The sequence below is a fragment of the Aphelocoma coerulescens genome, chromosome 1 (genome assembly GCF_041296385.1).
Source record: "Aphelocoma coerulescens isolate FSJ_1873_10779 chromosome 1, UR_Acoe_1.0, whole genome shotgun sequence".
Lineage (NCBI taxonomy): Eukaryota > Metazoa > Chordata > Aves > Passeriformes > Corvidae > Aphelocoma > Aphelocoma coerulescens.
In genome coordinates this window covers 106684968-106701117 of record NC_091013.1, presented here as the reverse complement: position 1 = coordinate 106701117, position 16150 = coordinate 106684968, and the positions used below count along the sequence as shown (strand labels likewise).

At 35.4% G+C, this 16150-nt stretch overlaps 1 protein-coding gene across 4 annotated transcripts in view; it reads left to right on the top strand.

Annotated features, from left to right (window-relative positions):
- Positions 1-16150, top strand: part of NCAM2 (neural cell adhesion molecule 2) — a 271866-nt gene that overhangs the window by 217977 nt on the left and 37739 nt on the right. For 3 of the 4 annotated variants that reach the window (XM_069023979.1, XM_069023993.1, XM_069023984.1), the window contains exons 13-14: positions 10944-11063; positions 12968-13089. In XM_069023979.1, the coding sequence (XP_068880080.1) occupies positions 10944-11063; positions 12968-13089 (242 nt within the window). Of the gene's footprint in view, positions 1-9805; positions 9927-10943; positions 11064-12967; positions 13090-16150 lie in introns of those variants that run through there. The other variant, XM_069024002.1, reaches the window with a different exon arrangement.

Below are 16150 nucleotides of genomic sequence, written 5' to 3'. Positions count from 1 at the left end.
TACTAATATATTTGTAGTAATGGGCAGTTTAGGTCCATCTGGTTAAGAAAGGTCACATCTAATTTGTATATAATAACACAGTGCAGTTTTGTAACACAATAAGAAAAGTAGTGAATTGCATTTTGTTACACAAAACATCTTAAATATGTTGTAAAGCCTCATAGGAGAAAGAAATTGTAGCTCTGCAGAACTTTGCTGACAATAGGAAGAAGGCACAGTTGTTAAGGCATTATTTTCTTAGACTTTGAAGGCATTTTGGCCACAACAACCCCCTGCCATGCTACAGGCGAGGTCAGTGGCTGGAAAGCTGCTTAGAGGAAAAGGACCTGGGAGTGCTGGTCATCAGTGGCTGAACGTGAGGCAGCTGTGCCCAGGTGGCCAAGAAGGCCAAGGCTCTGTGGCCTGTATGAGCATTACTGTGGCAGCAGGACCAGGGCAGCGATTGTGGGTGGGTGGGCACTGGTGAGTCAAGTCCTCGCTTCGAATCCTGTGTCCAGTGTTGGGCCCCTCACTGCAAGAAGGACATTGAGGGGCTGGAGTGTGTCCAGAGAAGGGAACAGAGCTGGGGAAGGGTCTGGAGCACAAGTCTGATGAGGAGCAGCTGAGGGAGCTGGGGGTGTTTGATCTGGAGAAAAGGAGGCTTGGGGATGAATTTATCCCTCTCTGCAACTCCCTGAAAGGAGGTTGGTGCCAGGTGGGGGTTGGTCTCTTCTCCCAGGCAATTAGTGACAGGACAAGGAGACACAGTCTTAAACTGCAGCAGGGGAAGTTCAGGCTGAACATCAGGAAGAATTTTTTTTATTGAAAGGGTTGTTAAACATTGTAATGGACTGCCCAGGGAGTGGTGGTGGAGTCATCATCCCTGGAGTTTTTCAAGAAACAACTGGATGTGGCAGCTGGCAAAGTTGTAATCAGTCAGAACTTGGACTCAATCTCAGAGGTTTTTTCAACTAAAGTGATACTGTGATTTTTTTTTTTTGGGGGGGGGGGGGTTGGTTTTTTTTGTTTTGTTTTGTTTGTTTTGGTTTTTTTGGTGAGAAAAAAGAATGTATTTGGCCCAATAACCACTAACTAGTTTAGGATAAATTGCTAATTTAGACCTGATTTTCCCCCTGATATATTAAAAGCAGGATCTTCAGATGGCAAACTATGTGGATTTACTACACCATGAACTAGTGTACACATTCAACAGAACGTATTCCAGGTGCACCATGGAAACTAGTGTGGGCCTCATGCTTAGAAGATACAGCTGTTGTCTGCTGTGAATTCAGGTGAAGCCTACCTCACCTTTTGCTCAGGATCTTTCAGTAACAAAGAATTCATGGGTAGAGTTTTGAATGTAGGAGACCATTTTCAACTCCAACTTTGTGTTCCAAATTTCAAATGCGATGGAAGTCAAAAAAAGGAACTCCATTGTAGGAACAGCAAAAAAAATGGGCCGGGAAAACTGACGTGCAAGTAATTCTTTCTGCCCTGCAAGGGAGAGTGAGAGATTCTAGTTTCTGCTAGATATGAAATAGACTGGGATAGGATACAGTTTGATTTATACAACTGAGGAATGAGACAAAGTGATATACCTGCAGCAAGAGTAGAAGAAGGGAAGGTATATATTCATAACTAACTCCAGCCTGCCCCCTCGAAGTATACTCCCTTCTTCAGTAATCCAGGTTAGACTCCAAACTTTGGTATGAAACAGGGAATACATAGTAGCATTGCCTACAAGCTAACAATGAGCATGTTCTTTGTAGTCTCCTAATAAGTATTCTTGTTTTATTTCCTGGGTTGTCTTCCAGTAACCATTAATTTTAGGCTTGAAGCAGTGTTCAAAAAGAGAAAAAAACAATAGGATAAATGACACAGTATAAATTATCTTAATAAGGGCATTGACTGGCCTTCTGCATTGAGATTAAAAGTTACTCCTTTACTACATTTTTTGTGTTCTGTGTTCACTCAGTAAACTATTACTTACTCAGAAGTCTTAATTCTGCTGTCTGTGTTCATATTGCCAGTGGAAGTTCCAGTGTATTCAATGGCCTAGAATTTTTTCTTACAGGACAATTTTAAAACTAATGTCTACAGAAAGTATATTTGATTAATGGAAAGGTTTAACTTAATCAGATTTTTTTAGCTAGCAGTGTAATTTGTACTACTAAAATTGCAGCAATTATAGTGATGTTAATATTTAACAATGAACCCTGCTGAGACCATTAGTTATATGTTAGAAAGCATTTTGAACAATACTTTCTTTTCACATCATGGGGGGAATATCTGGTAGAAGTCCAAATCCCCATTGATTTCACTGTATTCATTTATTGTTTCATTAAACTTTTTACTGTAGTCCTTTTCAAGTGTCTGGCTGCTTCTCCAAGAAAAGTCTTTGCATTAAGAATTGTTCAATAGTTTTATAGCAGAGGGCAAAATGGAGTTCCAAGAACCAAGATAGTATTCCCCTTTAATTTATAGAATCAGAAAATTTGGTTGGAAGGAATATCTGGTATTTATCTGGTCCAACCTCCTGCTTTAATCAATACTATTGCCAGTCCTTGATCAGGTCAGGTGTGGTTTTGTCTAACTCAGTCTCAAGGATGCAGATTACTCACCCTCTTGTCTTAGTCTAACCTGTTTCAGTGCTTCACATCTCTCCCAGTGTATCAATATTTCTAATACCTGGTCTGAACATGCCAAAAAAAAAAAAAAAATAGTGTGGTCATTTCTTCTAAGGACTGTGCCAAGTTTCACCAGTCTCCATGAGATCCAGAATTTTTATTGACTAAATAATGCTTCTAAATGTTACAATAGGAAACTGTTAGCCATCACTGAATGTTATTATCCAATAAGTTGCAACACTTCAAAACACTGAAAATGTTATGCGCACATATACACGCACAAAATTATAAAAGTATTTCTTAAAAGCTTGTTCTAAAACACTTACTGAATAAATAAAATGAAGGGCTAATGAGTACTGGGAGGAGACCTGACACTTGAAAAGTTAGGTAATTCAAAGAGAGTTTGTTTTTGAAATGTATTTGAATTTTGTGATTTTGAAGCTGAGTATGTATTTCCATTTTTACCTATTCAACTCTGTAAAGAATTGGTGCTTTCAGGATGCCTTTGTTTAGTTTAACAAGATCTTCTTACAGGGAATATCAGTTGTTTCAAGGACTCTCTCTCCTGAACTTTAAATTTAGTGGTACTTAAAAAGTTTTTAATTATCCATTCTTTCTTTTTTTCTCCTCTCCTTTTCCTCTTCCATTTCCTTCTCTCTCATCCCTTTCCTATGCTTTGACTTCCATTTACCTTTCCTTTAATATCTACAAGTGCCTTTTATGGAAGTTGACTGCATTTTCAAAGATTTGTTAATAAGCAGCTGGCTTGATCATCATAAATGTCAAGGAAATATTTAACTAAAAACTTGGAGAGAGGGATAGTAAAGAGAGTGTGTGTTTGAAATATAAATTCCGTTGTAATGGTGATGGGAAACAAAATCTATCAAAGCTAGATCCTGGTTGCACAGGATTGCTGATAGGACGCTAATCAGTACAAGTGGTAGGATTTGTTCATGAAATATTCTATTTTATTGTTAAATTAGTATAACAGAAAAGTGTGAAGAAGATATTAAGATAATATCCTCTATTCTATCATTGAGAGTACAAATATTTTTTGTAAACCTATAGCCTAAAAATAATACATACTTTTTTTTTTTTTTTTAAACACTACATAGATGATTTATTTTATATGCAGTTCATGCAAGTGTGTTTCTGTTCTGAATAAAGTTGTGGAAAGTTTATTGGTGAAAAGTTTACTGATACAATGGTCTATCTCAATAGATTGCTTTTGTTCCAGTAATGTTTTCCTCAGGACTTTTTTTTTTTTTCTCTGTGTTCTGCCATTATTCAGATTAAATACAAGTTGAACGAAGGGTGTTTTTTAAAATAAATGACCTTCTAAAGAAAATCTATTCATTATTATACCTGAAGCTTGTTAAATGACAAACCCCATCTTCTGGATTCATGCTGATTCAATATATTATAAACTATGTTGTCAATCCACAAATTTGCTCTCTTCTAGGCACTTTAGTGTATTAAAAAATGCCCTAAGGTGTATTACCGTGTCCCACAGCCGTAGGGAGGAGGAGAGAAGATCCAGCAGGCAGGAATTGTGCAGCAAGATTGATTTATTTAATTATTTTACAAACTCTTTTATAGACTTTTTTCTTCATAGTCTAATTGGAAAAAGGATCAGCCACCCCTTGGGGGTGATTGGCTAAAATCCTAAAACATCCATTGTCAAAATATTTTTCTACTATACTATAAACGAGACTTCTCAAGGCTGCACGTGTTTGGTTGTTTACATAACTCTGCTACCTCTTCTGTGAGAGAGAAAAGTCTCTCACGGACTTAGAAAATAGCAAGAAAATCCTCGCTAGCAGCATTTTTGTATCCACATTAGTGTAAACTCCTGCTTGCTTTGTTTTCATTAATTTATAGTACTGTGCATTTTGTAACTATAATTGTCCTGAAGATTACTTACTTATTAGATTTATTTCGATATAAATAGGTATCAAAGAAAATCCATGAATGGGGATGCTACTTTTTTTTCAGTTTGTATAGTGATATCTCAAAATGCAGCCCAATAAAGTTAAAAATTAAATACATGGAAGAAAGGAGCTTAACATGTAATTGTGTTTTAATGTGTTATATATTAATAAAAATATTAAAGCCATTTTTGACAAATGCATTTTTAATATCAGCTGCTGAAAAGTATTTTTTAAATAAATTAATCATGTTAGTGAAAATTAGATTATATTGATTATACCTGATCTCCTACACTGTATATCTTTATTCATGGATTATTATTTGTATTCACAGTTAAATAAGCCACTAAAACTTTTATTACAAAATATTATAACAATTATACATTTTAGTGCAAAGAATGCTGGAAATTCCTGGAACAGAACCATTTTATCTGATTATTAAAATGGTTACATTTGTTTCTGGTATTTTCGGGAATTACTTAAAGCTTGATAGTCTCCAGTTTATGCCAATGATTTCACTTACAGTAGGATCTGCTATCATCATGTTTTTCATAGAATGTGCAGCTTAAAATATTTTCATTATTAAAGTTCATTTATTTGTGTTAGCTGAATTCTGACAGTTATAGACAGATGATTGAATCAGTATTTATGAAATTAATTGTTATTTGGGCAAGGCAGACACGTGGAACTGAGACAGCCAGGCTGTTTCTGCATACGAATTAACATTTTGTCTATTGTGTAGCAAAATCTTTTTTGTTGTTTTTTCCCCTGTATTTCTCCCCCATGGCAATTTCTTACTTCATTCTGTCAATATTTCTGTGAGCTAACTGAGAGGCTCAGCTAGAAAAAACAGATTTTATACTCTTCTCCTACTGTGCAAACACACAGAATAAACGAAACAGTTGTTGCTCATCCCAGGCAGACAGATTTTGGGCAAAGTTCCTCATATTCTGTAACATCTACAAGAGTCTCAGACATTTGTACAGAACCTTAATACTTTACTACCTTAAATTTCTCACTGTTTTCTTCCCATGACTTTTTCTCTTGCCCTTAAAAGAACACGAGTCATCATCACAAAGAGAAAACTGTTTAAGCTTCATAAAAATACTATTCTCTTTTTTTTCCTCTGAAAGATATTCAAGTATTTCCAGGGGACTCAGTTTTTCCTTTAGAGTAGTAAAATAATGAATAATAGGTGCAGCAAAGTGCTGTTAAATCAAAACACTCCACTTATTAACATGCACAGTATTCAGGTTGCATTCATCCTCTGCAGTAATGTAGATTCAGATTAAAGGGAAAGAAGTAAGAAAGAATACCCAACCATCCTCAAATTTGTAATGCTTCTCTGACAGAAATTTCACTCTGCCACTGCAATCTCAGATATATAGGAGTGAAGACATTATTTCAGCAATGATATGTCTCAGCTACTTTGTTTCAAAGTAAATTTATATCCTGCTTCAGTTATATCTAACATCCTCAAGGGATTGAATTTGGAACTGGTATAACATTGTCCTATGCAGCAGATACTTCTCCAATCAGAGCAATGTGACAATGTGATATTTCTGTTAATTAACCTCATATAAGGTCCACTTTGGGATTAATGTAGAGGAACCATACTGTTAATTCCCCTAACCTTCTTTTCCTTGGGGGTGGTTTATGTAATATATCACATACTTAGAAGGTTTCTGAGGCAGATCCCTTCAGTGAAAAGACAATTTAATATGCCAGACCTTTTCCCTCTCATTCTACTGTAATAAAGTAACATAAACAACCTACCAGAGAAGCAGCTGGGGAATCTGGTTTTGGTTTTACTGACTTGGATTTATGGTACAATTTATTTCACAGCAAATCTTGTGTTAGATCTTGCTTTCCCATGGTTCATTTTGACAGCAGCTAAAATTCTGTGACAATAAAAGGGACTTTTCTGGCTGAAAAGCTTGCACACTGTATTTTAAATAATATGAAGTTCTGCATTTTTTTTCTATCTAATTTATTTCTGTGGGGTTTTTTTTCATGTACTGTGTTATTTTTTTTACTGTATTAGATTTGCTTGTGAATTACAAGAATCTGAATAATAAAAAGAAGGACTTTATATTTAATATTGCTTAAACTTTAGGATTATGGTCACATAATAGGTTAAACTGAATTTTTTATTCAGTAAGGTTTAATTATTTTCTGTTGCTCTGTTTCTTTTTAAATTCTGGTTGACAAAATTAAAACAAACCAACCAAATAAACAACAATATCCGTGGTATACCTTGTCAAAAAAACACTAAGCTCTGAGCTGTTGTGCATCATGTTAATTTATTAATTAACTAACTTAAATGAGATAATTTATTTTATTTGCAGAGTTCACAAGTGAATGTTCTGCTTTTCACTCTTTGGAGTATTCCTTCCAAATCTACTCCTCAATCTAACCAGTCACTACGTGAATAATCCCAGTAAAATCAATCTACGAAATTGATTCTTCAGCTGAAGTTTGCAGATACTGTGATTAGAAAGACAATATCTACTGATTCATCTATCTACAACTAGAAGAAAATGGAAACTTTCAAATGATACTCTGAAAGAAAGGGATTTCACTTTCAGTATATCTGGAACTTGATATCCATCAACAAATATGCCAATGGCATAATGCACACATATAGTAAGCAGTGGACTGTTTTTCTCACATTTATATGCTGAAAGTGAAAGTACTGTATTACTTTCAGATTATTATTTTAAAATTTTTCAGCTATTACTTCAGTGATCATTGCAAGCTGAAATCAAAATATCCATTGTGGCCAGGGTTATTTTCCTGTCAGAAAAATTTATTTGTATATGGAAAGATGAATAAGCTGATTTTATACTTAAATGACAGATACAAACACTGACAAAAAAATTAACTAGTTTATGAAGTATTTTCTTCCAATCTCAACATATTCTAAAACATGTGAAACTCCTACCAAGCAGTGAAATTTTCTGTCCTCTTAGATTACACTTCAGTCCTGCACTTTTGTTACGCTCTGGGAGACAATACCTTAATCTTACTTAGTTACTCCAAGTATTCTTTGACAACTGGAGTATTTAAAGTATTCTAATCCAGAATGGTTCTTTGTTTTTCAGAAGGCCATAGTTATTATTTTTCCTACATATATAACATATGCACATTACACCAAGTAGGTCCAGTTTTCGAGGACATATTATGCAAACAGATATGGCTGAATTAATTCCACAAATACAGTTGCAAAAGTCATTGTATCTAGATACATAGTGCTGTGCAGGGGATTCTAAAGTATACACTGATTCTTTAAATACTGCATATATAAGTAGTTTTATTCATTTCTATAGGTCCCAGGAGCGTTTAGAAAATCGGATCCTTAGGTTTCATGTAGTTAGCACATTTGCATTTTCTTAAATGTAGACTCATAGTCGTGCTTTTATGTTGTTTAAATTTTAAAAACATTTACAATAGCACTAATATTTGGTATGCCCTAAGGTTTATTTTCAGTGAAATTATTCATCCTTGGAAAGTAATCATGGCTGAAAGGCAAGTCAAATACTGCTGGTGCTTAGTTAAGTTTTAAATTTCATCTTAACAGAACTTAATGTTACATCTCCAAATTCTATTCTTATCCTCATGATGATACATTATTTTTTCCTAAGATGATTATACTTTAGAGTTCAATATTTTAAAACCTCATGGAATGATAAAGCTAAAATGTGCTGGAAGACATACAATTCTGTTGCTTTATTTACAAGAAAACAGTTATGTTTCAATGGCAAATTCATGCAAAATGTTCATAATAGATTGTGAAATGTAGAAGTTACTGCTTTTCCAAATTCATTAAATCCCTTTAGCTTCACATTTAATGGGAACTCTGTCGAACTGCTGTAGAAACTAAAGAAATAGAAATTCTAATAAATCTGGACTGAAAAGAGTAACAAAGAGTGGGGACAGAAATAATTATGCTTTCATTGAATATATAACTTGAAAAGCAGGCCTAAAGCAACTAAAAAAATACTCCTTTCTAATGAAAAAATTAGGCTCCCTAGGGACTGTGAGAGATACTACTGGCTCTTTTTTAAGGTATTACATTTCTACATCCACTTTTAAGGCATTACAGCCTCTGCTTTGCCAGGCAAGACAAATGCTGTTGTGCTCCTAGTCAAGCCCATCTAATTTCCATCCATTCCCCAGTATGAATCTGACAGATGGAGAGCTCATCACAGAGCCAGCAATAAGCAAGCAGGCAATTGCTGGAGAGACAATAAAAGGAATCTTTCTTCTAAAGGCCGGGTAATGCTCCAAGAGCTCTGCATGGATCAACATTTCCAAGTGCAGAGTCAATATTGCTTTTAGTAAATACAGTATTATGATACTATTTATAATGTATTTCCATAAAGGTTGCCAGAGTCCAACATTATTTTCCTGGATTTTACTTCTAGATTTGCTATTGCATTCTTAGTGCTTTTTGGCAAATTTTACCTGTTTTCTGCTTCAGATGGCATCTTGAGGTAGAATCATAGAGCTAGGTTGTGTGAATGATCACTGTCGGGAATTCATTCTTGATTTCTGAAATCATGTCCTAAATTCCCACCCCTTTGCTTCCCAAGTCCTTTTTTGTTTGTTTGTTTGTTTTTATAAATTTTTTATTATTATTACATTTAATTTGTGTATTTCCATACATCTCCTCTGAAATACATACAAACCTGTCTAATTCTCTTTCAGGTCCTCAGTAGATAACTCAGATCTCTTCCTTTGATCATCATAGGCACCTGTCATTTTAGGTCTTGAACACACTGTTGAACTGGTAGACCACAGCACCAGAAAGTCACCATGAATGTGCATGTAGCTGCATTTTGGAGTGTAGATCAAGGACAGTTGATACTGCTGTCCATGAAGGAAAAATGGCAAGTTATGAACTGTATGAAGGTGGCTGGAACATGCATTATATGCCAGTTGCCAGTGAGGAGGATGAAAAATTCCATAATTTTTTTTCCAGTTTCATGTCTCCTGTGTGTGATGGGTTGACCCTGGCTGGATACCACTTGACCTCCACAGCCACTCTATCACTTACCTGTGCAACTGGACAGGGGAGAGAACATGTAACAAAAAGCTCATGAGTTGAGAGAAGGACAGGGAGAGGTCATGCAGCAATTATCATCATGAGCAAAACAGTCTCAACTTGGGGAAATTCTTGAATATATTATCAGACAAAATCAGAGCAGGATAATGAGAAGTAACAGAAATCTTAAAAACACCTTCCTACCACTTCTCCTTCCTTCCCAGCTTTACCTCCTCTCCCACAGAGAGTTGGGGAATGGGGATAATGGCCAGTTCATCTCACGTTGTTCCTGCTGCTGCTGCTCAGGGCATGGAGTCCTTCCCTGCTCCAGCTCAGGATCCGTCCCATGGGAGACAGTTCTCCATGAACTACACCGATGTGAGTCCATCCCGTGGGCAACAGTTCTCCATTAACTTCTCCAGCATGGGTCACTCTTCCCCAGGGTCAGTCCTCCAGGCACAGGCTGCTTCAGCACGGTTCCCACGCAGGGTCACAAGTCCTACCAGGGAACCTGCTCCAGCATGGGCTCCTGGAATAGGTCTGCATGTCCCTGCCAGGAGCCTGTTCCAGCATGGGCTTCCCACAGGGCCAAAGCCTTCTCTTAGCATCCATCTGCTCTGGTGTGCACCTCTTCCATGGGTTGCAGGTGGATCTCTGCATCCCCATGGTCTCCCACGGGCTGCAGGTGCACAGCTGCATCTCCATGGGCTGCACTACAGGCTGCAGGGGAATCTCAGCTCTGGCTCCTGAAGCACTTCCTGCCCCTCCTTCTGCACTGACTTGGGTATCTTGGGTTTCTTTCACATATCCTCATCCTGCTCTTCTCTTGCCACAAATACATCTGCACAATAACTTTTTTCCTTCTTAAATATGTTATCACAGAGGTCTAATGTCACTGATGGGTTGAGACTTGGCCAGCTGTGGGTCGATCCTGGAGCCAGCTGGGATTGGCTCTGTCAGACATGGGAGAAGCTTCTGGCACCTTCTCACAGAAGCCACCTGTGTAGCACCCTCGCTACCAAAACCTGGGTGTGCAAACCCAATACACTGTGCTCACAATCTGAACATAAAATATCAATCCCAATCAAGGTCCTTAATTGTTGCTTATTGCTTCTCTAACACTGACTTCACTATTCCTTCAGAAGCGTAGCTTGCTCAGTCACAACAATGATTCTATGCAGATGAAAAAAGGGACTGTTAGCACACACAAAAAAGCTAAGTTTGAAACCAATGTACTGTCAGAATATGAGAGTTGTTAGTTTGCAAGTAAAGAAAGCAAATTATGAAATTGCCTTACTTTCCTTTTTTTAAATTTATTACTTCCTCAATTTTTATTCCCTTTTATTTTTTTCTTTCCTTTAGCAATGGTTGTTCTGAGCAATTTGGAACCAAATACAACATATGAAATCAAAGTAGCTGCTGTAAATGGAAAAGGGCAAGGAGAATATAGCAAAATTGAGATCTTTCAGACCTTACCTGTCCGTGAGTAATACTTGTGCTATTAAATGAAAATTATTACTATTAGAATATCTCTAGATTTGAATTATGATTCACTGTAGAAAATGTTTCAAGTTTATCATCTACTCCCCAGTGTATTACATGATTTCTTAGAAACATTTGTTATTGCACCCTTCCAAGAAGTATGAATGAACTTAAATTGGAGAATTTATCCCATTATCTTACCGTTTTGAGATTCAGAAAAGTCTTTGTTTAATATAAAAGAGCACAAACCATGAGAGATATTAAAATAAGGATTTTTTCTCATTAACACTCAAGATATTATCCACATCTAAGAGAAGAGAATTGGCCATTTCTGGAGACATTTCTTCATTAAACTATGGTGCTATTGTTTTGCAATTATCAAGCCTCAAGCAGAAATCTTAAGCTATTGAAGAAATTATGAGAATAAATTGTTCTAACTACAACTACATGCAAATGAGAAATTCTGTGAAAACAATTCTGTATTTATAGTAACTACAGGCCAGAGATTCAGATTTAAATACTAAGGGAAAACGAAAAATATTTTTGTCAAATTATCTTTAAATAGAAACAATAATAAATAAATTAAATACAAAGAGAGAATAAAATCAAAGAACCTACCAGATGGCAGTGTATAGTAATCAAACAGACATACTGAAATACATCAGCAGCTACTGCCAGACCAGTCTGTCATAAATCTGTTGCAACTGAACTGTTTCCTGAGTAGGCATTACTCAGTGTAGCTAATACTGGCCCTAAGGGAATGAACAATAAAAGTAATGTAACTACAAAGAATACAAAATATTTCTAATTATATGATATGATATGATATATGATGTTATGTTATATTATATTGCATTGTACATTTCTTCTGTCAAAACAGTAACTTGGCAGCTTTCACATTTCTTTTTCATTGAAGCATGTAGACATTCTAAATATATTCCAGGACAGATAAAAAAAAGTTCTTATTACTCCTATCCATATACCTGGTAGAAGAATGACAGAAACTGAAAGACATTATATATATATATGTTATCTGACAGAAAGCTAGATAAATTTTATGTTGAGATCTAAGTAAGTTTATGCTTATTTTATAAGTGATAAACACAAATAATACAATTATTTCTAAAGGAACTGTATCTCTCTGGGTGAATGCACATTTACAGATATTTTGAAGATAAGGCACTTCAGTTCATTTAGGATCTCTTTTAAAAAAATATAATAGGCATTTCACGTAGAAAAGATAATCTGAATTTTTGACTATGAAAGGGTCTTAAAGTGCCTATTAATATTTTAGTTGTATGATTAAGACTACCTTTACCTTCTCATTACAGCTAAGACATTTGGTTTTAGTTTTGGAAATAATATTCTCTACATTTACTCTTGATATTGACTTCTCTAAGAAGAAGTTATTCTTAGACAATTTTTATTTAATTTGATGTGGCACATTTATTGGAGAGTAAATTTACTTTAAATTGAAAAACTGTTTCGCAATTTAGAAATCTCACATGGGCTTAAAGTTATGCTAAAGTTATGGATGCTTACCTGTAAGAGAGTGTCTTTTAAACTTCAGTGTAAGTAGCAGCTTACCAGCCTTGCTGAATTGATGACTAAATGATTTTGGAAGGAAATTACATTTTAAACTGTCAGAGAAGTCAAAAGGTCTCAAAGAAATGAATATTTCTTTCATACTTCACATAATTTTGTTTCCTTGTATGAGGAATCTATATTAGAACAATTTCAAGCACAATATTTAACACTCTTATTAGGGCTGTTTTGTAGTGCCTGGATGGATCATATTGATTTTAAGATTTTGATTAAAATTATTATGGACAAGTTCCCAGCTGTAATTTAAGATTTATCTCACTGCTGAATTACTATTATGTACTGTTTTTTTCCTTGTCTAGGGGAGCCAAGCCCCCCTTCAATCCATGGACAACCAGAGAGTGGCAAGAGTTTTAAACTTAGCATAACTAAACAAGATGATGGAGGGGCCCCCATACTGGAATATATTGTCAAATACAGAAGTGTAAGTATTTCAGTTAATCAAAATAAGTGAATTATGCTTGTTAATGTCTGATTTTAATGCAGAGAAAATTGTTGCTATTATATGAAATTTACCAAAGTGGTTTCTGTTCCAGAAAATATTTTTTTAAAAAATATATAGTATGTTTACTTTTGTGACTAGGTTGTAGATGTCAGATTATAAAATAAAAATTGAAAGAAAAAAAAAAGCACTCTGCTATTCCTAAAGGTATAACTGAAAACTCCTCCTATCAAGACACCTATATTCTTTTTTCTGTTGCATAGTAAAAGTGGGACATTCGTGTTCAGCTTTTAAAAACACAGTAAATTAGCAAACATTAAAGTTACACATTTAAAGGTTGTTTAAACAGCAAATTTGTAATCTATTGTAAATGCACCTGTATTGATAGAAAGCTATAGTGGTGTGTTCCATATTAATTGTAAATGACATTAATTAGCTGATCATGTTTCATATCATCTATCTGCCTGAATTCCAAGTCTCATCTTACAAAAGCCAAATAATTAGCACATTGTTGGGAATTTCATGAGTTTCAAAGTATATATCTGTTGTTTGACAGCCATAAGGCAGAGTTTTTTGTCATTCTGTCATCTAGAGAGCTCTGTTTTGGTGTTCTCTCATCAAATCTGGCAAGTTTAGAAAACAGGCTTTTCTACAATGTATAATTTATGAAAAAAGAAAAGTTGTGTGGGGTTTTTTTTTATTTATTATTATTAGTAATGTAGCTAAAATACATTTCCTGATGTACTGTGTTTAGGAATCATTGGGTTGAAGAAGTATCTGCAGAGCTGGCAAAAGTGATGAGTTTAATTCCAAAGTGTGCATTTTTTAAAAAATTTCCTCCTGTTCTTTCAGGAAAATTGCAGAACTTTTATCTGACTAGACCCAGTAAAAGAGACATCTTACCAGAGCAGAATTTCATGTCCATTAAGAGTGTAGGAAATCGGGAATGTAACATTGGATATCTAGGCATGTTAAATGGAAGGTAGTGTGGACAGTATTTATTCACAGAAAGCAGCAATTTTTGAGAAATTGACTGTAGAACCTGTTGGAATGTTACCAAAGAGGAAAAGACAGTTCCTTGTAATAGTTTTTTGTCGCATTTCCTGATATTTGCTATAATGTAACTTTTTGACTATAGTCCAGGGATTATCTGAGTGCTAAACCTGGTATGTAAAATTATTCTCCTGTGCTAAATATAACCAAAGAAGATTAGTAGCTCCAAATTAATTGAGAAATATTTGGTAGCACTCTTAAGAGTAGTCTGAGGGAATGACCAGAAGTTATTCTGCTATCACTGGTCCCTAAATCTTAACTGACCTTCTTAAATGACTTTCTGTCTAGTGAATACAGTTGACATAAAAAAAAAAAAAAATTGCAAAGAAGACAAGGGTAGTAAAATATACAATGCAAGTTAAAAATGCAGTTTTGCAGGATTGATCTTCCTAGTTAGGTTACGACGCCTCTAAGTATTTACCACTGAGTACAAAATAAGCTGCTCAGAAATAATACATTAATGCAGCATATGGAATTTAATCTGTTTTTATGATTAAAATAAGCTGAATTCTTTTGGTTCTATCCCAAAAATTTTTGGAAATCTGATTTTGATCTATCGTTTTGACTACGGTACAATATTATAGCATAAAAGGTGACTTTTCATGTGTGGTGTTGGAAGGTAAATGTGCAGTTTAAGCAGTAACTGGAACCTTAAAAGGTTGCTGGAGAAGATAGCTTTTACTTGGACCTTGAATCCTTAACTCCATAATCTTTCAACTGAAAAAGCAATTTGACTAAATTAAAGGCCTTCCTACAACTAAAGAAGCAGAATAATTTTATGGTGTTTTAATCAGAAAGAATGAATGCTATTTAAAGTTCATAATTATCTGTTGACTGCTTATCTTCTATCTTCCCTATTGGTCATGTTAATTAGCTTTCCTGTAAGTCTTGGCAGCCTCATTATTAGCACCTGGACCAATGTATTTGCTTGCATTTTTGAAGAGCATATTTCACAACAACCAATACATCAGTGGCTATTTTTTCAAAAAGTCAACTTGCTCATGTTTAAGTTTTATACAGATTTATTTTTTAAAACTGGGGGAAAGACAGCCTTTAAGATATTAAAGCAATGTTGCAGCCTGATTGGGGGCAATTGGTAAGTTATTTTTTCTAGAAATAATGTATTTCATTCTGTTGAATATACCTTTCCTATCATCAGTTTCTTCATATTAAGGGCAGGAATTACTGTCTACAATCAAATAATAAGCAGCTTGACATTTTCTTTTGTATTCCAGAGAATTGGGTACTGTGCAATTTTTATGAGTAGCAGCCTCAATTTTTTTTCATGCTGTTGCACTAAGAAAGTCGAGACAGCCTGACAAAGCTTTGTTGATGGAGTCTGAGGCTGATGACATACATTGGCTTCAGAGTTACCTTAGGAAAGAATAGGAAGGGAGAGAGTAAAACAAGGGAAAATTGTTCCCCAGTAACCAGCTGAAAAGAGCAGTGATGGGAATTTTCTAGGGAAGCATCCTGTCTGATGCCAGAGATGACCACCTGACCACAGTTCTCATAGGAAGTTTATTTTTTTTGATGGGGGCCAACTCAAGCCCCCCTTTTGTTCTTCCCGCTTTTGGTGCTTCCAGAGTTGGTTTGGGCACACATGATGACGTGCTGGTGTTTCACAACAGATGTGAAGCCTTTATCCATGTAAATTATGGAAATGTGTACTGAATTTGCAAATGGCTGTTATCTTATGGGGTATTTGCCAAGTACCAGAGTAATAAATTAAAACTGGGAGGGGAGAGTTGAGGAGATAGGGAGGGCCAGGAGGAAGGAGCACTTAGGATACAGGGAAGAGGCTGTCACAGCAGTTCAGGGCAGGCAGCTGACCAGGCAAAAACAGACAATAGAAAGGCAGGCTACAAAGCAGCCTTTGGAAAGGTTTAACACTGCTTAAACTTACTTCATAATGATTAAAAAGAAAGTTCTGAACAGGTGTCTTAGCATTTCTATACTTCCAGGTCACAGAATGCCAACAGTAAGCTAG